At 36.1% G+C, this 10,001-nt stretch overlaps 1 protein-coding gene across 1 annotated transcript; it reads right to left on the reverse strand.

Annotated features, from left to right (window-relative positions):
• Positions 1-8,649: 8,649 nt before the first annotated feature.
• On the reverse strand, positions 8,650-9,597 carry LOC112864873 (olfactory receptor 8J2). The gene has a single exon (XM_025927871.1). It carries the CDS (start codon positions 9,595-9,597, stop codon positions 8,650-8,652), a length of 948 nt encoding a protein of 315 aa, XP_025783656.1.
• Positions 9,598-10,001: the final 404 nt, after the last annotated feature.

A 10,001-nucleotide genomic window follows, 5' to 3' on the forward strand; every position in this document is an offset into this window, starting at 1 on the left:
TTCTCACATTTGCTTTGACCTAAGAACTAATATCTCTGATGTTGGCTTAATGTTGTATTTACAGTTTTCTAGCACATATTAAAGCAAATAAAAATTATTAAAATGTATTTGCTAATGTACCCCCTAAAATTATCCAGAAAACTGCTATAAAATAGTGATTCAACAAAGAGAAATGTCACTCCAAAGTAGGCAGTGCTATTTCGAATGCGTTAGAGACTGGAAAATAATATTGCATGAAGGACATGAATGAAAGACAAAGATGATAGGGAACAAGGAGAAAGAGATGTGGCATGATTTATTCCATGTACATAAATTTTACCTATTTAAATGTACATGGACCAGGACAAATGATTATTTGATCCAGATAAAGCCAAAGGACCTGGCATGGACAGAAATGGAATATATTTACTATATTTTAGTTTGAACACAATTCTTACCCCTTTATTTCATCTTCCATAAAAATACATAAACTGGTTGGTTCTAACACATTGAATTTAAGGATGGAACTTTATCTACCTCTACTTTTCCAACTCTTTTCTCCTTCAGATTGTTTTTAAAGGTAGGTGCTTCCAAAGTTTTTTGGGGAAAAAAATCATTTCAAACTCTCCAATATATAAGAAATGAGGACTACAGTGTGACTCATTGTAGGAGGCACAAAATCCTGATTTAAAAAATAAAAATATAATTTAAAAAACCACAATATATTCAGGCCTATAATTTCACTTATATAGATATAAAACCCTAAACAATACTAATATATTATTGGTATCACTTTTAAAAATGTGTAAGAATTATAAAACACTTGTTCAAGCTGTGTTGATTCCATGTTTGGCTGGAAGGTTTAATTTTGGAAAATCTATAATTAGAATTCACCACATTATCAGAATGAATTAGAAAACAAAATGACCATATGAGTAGATGAGGAATTAATAATATTTAGGATAGATAAAAGCTATAAAACTTAAGAATAAAAAGAAAATTCCATAATTGTAGGATATCTTTTAAAAACTAGGCAGAACCTACTCTTAAAAGGAGAAAAATTAAAATGTTTTATGGAAACATTATAGAAGCCTTAAATAAATTAGTACAAATACTATGTTCCTAGATTGCACAATGCAGTGACAAAATGTCAGTTCTGCTGAAATTAGTCTATTTTATCGATGCCCTTGCAATTGAAATCTAAGGATATTTGTAGAATTTGCAAATGATTTCAAAGGCATTAAGAAAATACAAATTATATGGAATAAGCAAGACATTTTGAAAAGACCAAATGGTAAAATTATAAAGCTGGAATTATTGAAACAATATGGCATACATCAGTGGAACAGAATAAGGACTTCAGGAAAAGATCCATGAATGAATAGAACTATAGTTTATGACTGAAGTAGCATGTTAGGACAAGCATGCAAAATCGAACTATTCAGTGGAGCTAGGGAAAATGTTTATCCCTATATAGGATGAAGAAATCGGATATTTGCTCATCCTTACAAGGTCAAGGACTTAACATTATAAGAAAATGTTAAACTTTTATAACCTTAAAATGTTAACCTTTTATAACCTTAAAAACTAGAACCTCTGGTTGCCCACAAATAAAAAATTCAAGTTTAATTTGGGAGATAAAACTACTTCACAAAATTTGCTTTACCCAAAAATCTATTCAAATTAACAAAATATCAACAGCAAAGCAATAACAAACATTCACTAGCGACAACCAAACAAATGACAAAGTCTAATGCCTGAAGCTACAAAAATTATACCCAAAGAAAGGACTAATTCACAGTAGTTCGTACAGTTGGCCAAACCTCTTCATCCCAACATCCATTTTATTGTGATTTTACAAACCCTGGAAAATCTTCTGAAATTCAATGGAGTATTAAGTGGCCCTCCTCCCACCAGCCCTAACCAAGCACTGCCTGAAAAGAAACAAGGAAATTGAGCATCACACCTGACTCTTATTAGATGAAAGCAGAAACTCGAGAGCTGTACCAGGACCAGGAGGATGGACATGAGTCCCAGGATGTTCTCTTATGCAAATGTAAGCACCCAATCTCAAGTCGATATTCTGTAACATTTTGCCAATAGCCTCAAATGAAATAAATGGGTTGGTTAAATGGAGAACATTGCTCTCCCACTCAGAGGAGGGAGGGAAAGAGAGAGGGAGGGAAGGAGATAGGGTGACTTTAAGCTGAGCTTGCAAAAAATGCTGACTCCCCCTTCAGGATGTTTATTGTCTAGAATCTCAACATAAATGTAGGAATAATGACAAATAAAAATGATGTTCCTTATCACCTTCAATGAACATAATAATACTGGTAAACATATACCATTACTCCAAAGAAACCTGGTTATGAACAGACGTTATTAATATACCTGATAGAATCTACTGAGTCTGGAATTGGTGACTATATTCATATCTTTCATTTAAATTGGAGACAGCCATCAAAAATCATTGCTGCAGCTAATCTAGCAATCATTATAATCAGTGACATCTACTTACCCTAAGCGAGGACTGGCTTCTTGTTCCCCCATGCGATTATGAGCCTGACTGCTGTGAGAAGAATTTATGAGTGTCCCCTCCCTTCACGACATTCCCCTGGGAGCTTGAATGCACTTCTTGGTTATTCCCAAAGCCTCTGAGAACTGGAAATGATGCCACTGGTGTTTGCCAATTATCCACAGTAACTTTGATTTCTCTATTGAGGAAATGTTTTTTGTTTGTTTGTTTTGTGTGTGTGTGTGTGTGTTTACATCTACAATTCACCTGCTTTTATTAGTTGTTATTTTTATTGCATTTACTCAGGTATCTGGATTTAATAGATTATTTCATATATGTCTTAATCACCTACAAAGTACATATTTTCGGCATTTCCTGCAAAGACTTCTTCCATATTTTATATCTGAGGATAAAGACAAAATTATCTAAATATGGCCTATAGGGTTTTAAAAGATTCAGAAGGAATAAAAGTTATGAATATGTGTGTAACTCCTATATTTATTTCTTTTTCTAACCTCAAGGAGTAAATTGAGTTAATGACACCCAAATTCCACATCCATGTATATCTTGAGTACTAATTTTCCCTCTCCACTCGTATTTCTCTTCTCCACATAGGTCCTCCTTTACAAAAACTAATAAATGTCTTTACAATGGAGTATAGTTTTATAAAATAAATATGACATATGCTTTAAATTGAACAACATATTACATAGCTCATTGATATCTAAGGTTCTCACTCAATTATATGTTTTTGAATTATATTCATTTTATTACCTGAATTCCAATATTTTGTTGATTTCTATTTTTTTTTTTAATTTTTTTTTCAACATTTATTTATTTTTGGGACAGAGAGAGACAGAGCATGAATGGAGGAGGGGCAGAGAGAGAGGGAGACACAGAATCGGAAACAGGCTCCAGGCTCTGAGCCAACAGCCCAGAGCCTGACGTGGGGCTCGAACTCACGGACCGCAAGATCGTGACCTGGCTGAAGTCGGACGCTTAACCGACTGCGCCACCCAGGCGCCCCGATTTCTATTTAAATAAAATTGCTATAACCTGATTCTGTCCTCATTTACAGTAGGTTTGCTCCCATAGTAATAGGCATGTAGTTAGTTACCAACTTTTGATTTTTACATGTCTCACCACAATTAAAAACTTTGTGTGTGTGGTCCCCACTGACCTATGAATGAACATATCTGTGATATATCTTCTGTGTCTCTGACTTGGGAAAAATAGGTACATTTAATTTATTTAAATAAAGATAGTTCTACTTAAAGGTTTCTTTCATTAATATATATTCCACTATCAGTATCCAAGCACATCATAGTCTGGACATCTAATTTATGAATATGTATGACTTGTACAAATGGTAAAAGTTGCAACAAATAATTAAAATCAGATGTAACTTTTTAGAGATAAAATTGTTTTTCTTGGTGTAATACATTATTTTTATTATTATTTTTCAATGTTTATTCAGTTTTGAGAGACAGAGAGAGACAGAGCGTAAGTGGGGGAGGGGCAGAGAGAGAGAGAGAGAGAGAGAGAGAGAGAGAGAGGGAGACACAGAATCTGAAGCAGGCTTCAGGCTCCAAGCTGTCAGCACAGAGCCTGATGCAGGGCTCAAACTCATGAACCAAGAGATCATGACCTGAGCTGAAGTCGGCCGCTCAACCAACTGAACCACCCAGGCGCCCCAATACATTATTTTCCTTAAGGAATCCAAATATTGGTCTAGATTTGAAATAGAAACATGCACTAAGTATAATCCATGCCAACAAAGAAGTTCAGAAATTATAACAAAGACAGATACATGTTAATTTTAATTTATTAAATTAAATTTTAATTTAATTTAATATTAATCTTACTACTTGAATGTCTACAACAGTGATAATGCCAATAAAATAGTTATCGAGGTGACAAAACCCTGACACATATCTTGAGGCAGAGGTTGGGGGATGACCTCCAAATCTTGCTTTTCCTCCTGGGCACCCGGCTGGCGGGATCTCAGCCTCCTGGCAGTTAGGAGTGGAGAAGTGGCCGAGTTGTAGCCTGACTCACCTGTGGTAACAGAGCATCTCCGTCTGCAGCCAATCTCTCCACCACTGTGCACTTGCCCTGAATGCTTCCTACAGCGCCTTTCTGTTTCAGAGATTGTAGTTCCCTCTGGTGGACCATGCAATGCTGATAAAATGCCGAAAAATCGTGAGAGAGGAAGCCAGCAGAGAGAAAATTTATTACAAAAGAGATCAAGAAACTATTAGTTTTCCCCCAATGTCATATATTCTGTGATCAATATGCAATGTTCTAGGCATCCATATCTTAACATGAAAATATCTTACCCACATATTTCGTAAAGGTTTTAAATTAATGTAATATAATCTCATGAGTTCATGTCTTGATCACTTTTTGTGATTGTGCAAACATTCATAACCTTTATCATTCACAAAAACTATTAGATCTTTGAAATAGCCATTTTAAAGTACTTTTTTGGCACTTTATATTTAAAAAATCATTAGTAACCTCTTCTGACAATTATAGCTAAAATTGCTTTTGTAGTCAGATGCTTCTTAAATTGAAATAGAATTAGCATGCAATTTTATATCAGTTTCAGGTGTCTAACATATTGATTCTATAATTCTATACATTACACAGTGCTCACCATGATAAGGATAGTCACCATTATCAACGTTGATTACTATTACAAAATTATTGAATATATTCTCTATATAGTACCTTCCATATCTGTGACTTATTTATTTTATAACGGGAAGTTTGTATCTCTTAATCCCCTCTCTGTATTTTGTTCATGTCCTCACATACCTTCTTTCTGTCAACCACCAGTTTGTTCTCTGTACTTAAGAAACTGTTTGTTGGTCCATTTGTTTTGTTTGGATAGTCCACAAGTAAGTGAAATCATATAGAGTTTGCCTTTCTCTGTCAAACTTATTACACTATTTACCTATTACTACCTATTACATAGGTCTCTCTATGTTGGCACAAATTGAACAATCTCATCCTTTTTTATGGCCAAGTAATATTCCATTGCATTTGCTTTTTAAGAACTAGATATACTCATATTTACATTTTAGGTAACTCAAAGTCTTGTATTTTGTGTACTGAGGTAAAAGTTTACCAAAGCTATTCTGTCAATAAAATTTCTCCAACCCAAATAATGATTGTTCGTAAAAATGGCTGTTTAGCTATTGAAAGAGTCAAAACCAATCCTGGACAGAAGCTTAGATAGTGCCACAGGGCATAATTTGTGGAAGAATATCAAGCTTCATAAGTAGTACTTCTGCCTTGCACAGAAGGAAAGAAGAAAAAAAATCTGTAGCTTTTATTGAGACACAGAGAGAAAAGAAAGGCGGAACAAAGATGGAGTAAGACAAGGAACTAGTATAAGGTTTAAGTCTGATGATATAAGAAAAGCAGTGGAGAATTATTTTGTTGGGCTTTAGCTAAGTTTCTCTAAGCAAAAGAAACCTGATGCTATCATAGAAATCTCTTTTTTGCCTCCCTCCACCCATATTTACAGTGAAGTCACTTCTTTTTTGAATGATTTCCTTAACAATATTTTTTCATTGCCATGGAGGTGGCTTGTGGAAATAGCCATTTGAAAAGGAGAGTTGATAGATGTGACCTATGGCATGTTTACATCTGGTGAATGCTTCTGGACTTCCAGGCAGATGACATTAATAGATCAAACCAAACTTATATAAACCTTAAGTGATTAAAAAAAAATCTCCATTGGAAGACTTACAATTCCTCAATATAACTTTTGCATTGAAAAAAAATTCAGAATCATACCAATCTCTGTTATCTATTAGATTATTGATATAGTTGGCAATATTTAATACTAGATATATGTCTTGGGACATAAGTAAAATATTAAGGTGTATTATCATGGTGATTCAAAGCATAATGAGCTGCTGTGAAAATAGTCCTTCAGTAAGTTTTTGGGTTTGAATTTATGAAATGGCATTTGCTCTGCAGAATTTGGGAAAGTTTGATGGTTTTTCTTATTTTCATGGTCTTGAGAAGATTCAGGGTGGGCCACCCAAGATTTATGCACTTGAGATGCTCTCTGCCCTGAGCATCACTTCCTACAGAGTCAGGTCAGTCTACTGCCTCTGTGGCAGCTGCAGAATGAGGGGCTTTGTGATGTCATTTGAAGTTTGTCCTAGCTTTATAGGTGGTCAGACTTTGTCTTATGACTGTCTTGCATCTTCTCTCCCCCCTCACCACTAGCGGGATCTTATTGTCTCTGGACACCGGTGCCATGGAAACTGCAGAGCAGTTAGGTAGGGAGAAGCTGGAAGCACAGGTGACTTAACATCTCACAGGATGAGGTTTGATCAATTGGAGATCAAAGCTGACATATAAATTATTTTCCCTATCTTATTCCACAGAAGCTTGGTGCTGGGCTGATGTGCCTGCCTGGGTGGTTGATTATGTTGATTCATCATTTCTGATAAATGTGTACAAGTGATATGTGAGTGCATGTGTATGTGCAGATACACTTTGGAACCTTTGAGCCAAATGTTTTGTCATTTCCTTATTTCAAAGAAGGCTTTGTGTATAGTTTGTTTAGGACAAATTTTGTAGGTAATGCATGCAGAAAGGGTATATAGTATGTAAGCTTTTGTGAGTAATAGTGAATGAGACAGACATAATGTTTTAGATTGCCCAGCTACCCAAAATATGCCAATATGGATATAGATGTTTTAGGCAGAAGAATATGCTCCCACCTACCCACCAAAAATGCCCATGTGCAACCCCAGAAGTGTGAAGATGTTCCCTGCTATGTAAAATGAGACCAGAATGGGGCGCCTGGGTGGCGCAGTCGGTTAAGCGTCCGACTTCAGCCAGGTCACGATCTCGCAGTCCGGGAGTTCGAGCCCCGCGTCAGGCTCTGGGCTGATGGCTCAGAGCCTGGAGCCTGTTTCCGAATCTGTGTCTCCCTCTCTCTCTGCCCCTCCCCCGTTCATGCTCTGTCTCTCTCTGTCGCAAAAATAAATAAATGTTGAAAAAAAAATGAGACCAGAAGTATCCATCATACAGGGTGACTTTATGTTTTCAGCTTTGCTCTTTATTCATGACTAAAGTTAGAAATTAGCTCATGGACCTGAGTGTCATGGTTCCTGTGGCTTGTTTCTGACTTCCCTGAATATTTCCTGAATTTACTTTAATCATAGACATTGCCTGACCTTGCATTCCCTGACCAGTCTCCCTTAGTCCATTGTAAGTTAGCAGCATTTTACATGTACAGACAGAGATATGACACATAATGACTGTTAACTGTGTGTGTGTGTGTGTGTGTGTGTGTGTGTGTGTGTGGTCATGGTGCCTTTGAGAACTTGTGTCACTTTGAGAACACTGGCTTTATTTTTGTTCTAATAACACTTTACTTCAAAGCACACTAAATAAATATGCTAAAAGATGTGGTGTTTGTTGTTATGGTTCAATAATACAGACAATGAACTCTACATGAGTGTTTGTTACGAGATTATGACATGGAAATATTGATTTTATGTCACACTGGTATGAATATCAACATTTTCCTTTGTGTACATGCACCACGTGAGAAGAATGAAAAAGTGGAATCCTCTTTTGTGTTTTCTTTTTCTGTTTTCCCACGTGTCCTATTTCCATGTATATCTAAGCATTCTTGTTTGGTTTTTATTTTCCCTGAAAGGTGATTTAAATTTATGTTAAGTGCAAGATAAAAATGGATTCTAAAAGGTTAAGAAATTGAACAACAAAATACTGCAACAAGTAAAAATAAAACTTTTAACAGCTGAAGAAAACATATATTTGGCGAGGAAGATAACGTGACTCTTAATCAACTTCCAAGCTCTCAGACTTTCCCTTCCTTGATTAGAAATTCTGAAAACCCAGTAACAGGTTGTGTTGAGCTCTAAAATATGCTTATTTTGAAATTATTGTTTACTATTTAAATAAATGTGCTTTCTTTGGTCAACTAATACATTTTGTATTAGGGAGAGTTGCGTATTTGAGGTTGGAATCGAAAGGGTTAAGATTTTACCATTGATATTGATAGAATTTTTAACTATTTATTGTCTCTGCACTTAGTAGAGATTAGCTTTTCAGGAGCAAATAAAAACCCTTAAAAGAAGACACCTGTAATTTTAAATTTACATAGATTTGAAAGACCGACATGCCTTATTTAGGAAACTCTTCAATGCATCCTTCACATCCTTGTTCCTTAGGCTGTAAATGAGGGGATTCAGCATGGGTATCACCAGGGTGTAGAAGACAGAGGCCATTTTATCAGTATCCAATGAGTGGTTGCTCCTTGGTTGCAAATACATGAAGAGAAGGGTCCCGTAGAACACAGTGACAGCCATCATGTGAGAGGCACAGGTGGAAAAGGCTTTTTGTCGACCCTCTGAGGAACGTATCCTCAAAATGGCAAGGACGATGTTGAAATAGGAAATTAGAACAATAATCATAGAGAAAAGCAAATTGATCCCTGAAAAGGTAAATACTGCTGTTTCTGGAATGTAGGTATCAGAACAGGACAATGCCAACAAAGGGACATTATCACAGTAAAAATGATTGATTACATTGGAAGAGCAGTATGATACAGAGAACACACAGGAGGTGACGGTCAGTGCTGTGGTCAGACTGTAGAGGTATGTGAGGGATACCAGCAGCAGACAGGTCTGTGGAGATACCACCACCCCGTAGAGCAGGGGGTTGCAAATAGCCACATAGCGGTCGTAGGCCATTACAGCTAGCATGAAAATCTCAGCCACAATAAAGACTAAGAACCCACCCAGTTGGGCTGCACATCCATAGTAGGATATGGTCTTCTTTGAAGCCAAGAAGTTAACCAGCATTTTTGGGGCAATGACAGTAGAATCACCAAGATTGATGATAGCCAAGTGCCTGAGGAAGAAGTACATGGGGGTTTGAAGCTGAGAGTCAACACTGGTGAGGGTGATGATGCCTAGATTCCCTGCCACAGTGAACCCATAGATCACCAGGAAAACAAAGAAGAGTGGAATTTGGAGCTCTGGGAGGTCTGAGACTCCTGTGAGAATGAACTCAGTCACTGGGGTGAGATTCCCTTGGGCCATTTATTTGGTGGTTTTCATCTTCTAAAGGAGAAAATGGAAGGAGATTAATAGATTATGAGATAGATTTTTCTGGTAGATGCTAGAAAGTAAGATGTTTTATTTAAATCGGATTCTTTTGTTAAGTGTTTGTCACAAACACTTAAAAGTGTCAGATCTTAATTTTTTTGTTCCAATTCTTTCACAAAATTGAAAAATATGAACACTCTGAAAACCAATTTCAGTTTCTTAACACTGTTTTACCAAGCTTTCATTTTTTTATTCAGTGTTAGATATAGCTTATTGGATGAATATATGTAATTATATTATTACATGTATTAATGTTTTATGACTGTATTAAATATATTGATTATAATATTGGAAGAATATATGTGTGTGTGTGTGTGTGTGTGTGTGTGTGTGTGTGT

The sequence above is a fragment of the Puma concolor genome, chromosome D1 (genome assembly GCF_028749965.1).
Source record: "Puma concolor isolate L17-30 chromosome D1, mPumCon1.1.hap2, whole genome shotgun sequence".
In the NCBI taxonomy this organism is placed as follows: Eukaryota; Metazoa; Chordata; class Mammalia; order Carnivora; family Felidae; genus Puma; species Puma concolor.

Excerpts from the sequence above, each read along its gene's own strand:
- LOC112864873 (XM_025927871.1), bottom strand. The coding sequence starts at position 9,597 with ATGGCCCAAGGGAATCTCACCCCAGTGACTGAGTTCATTCTCACAGGA.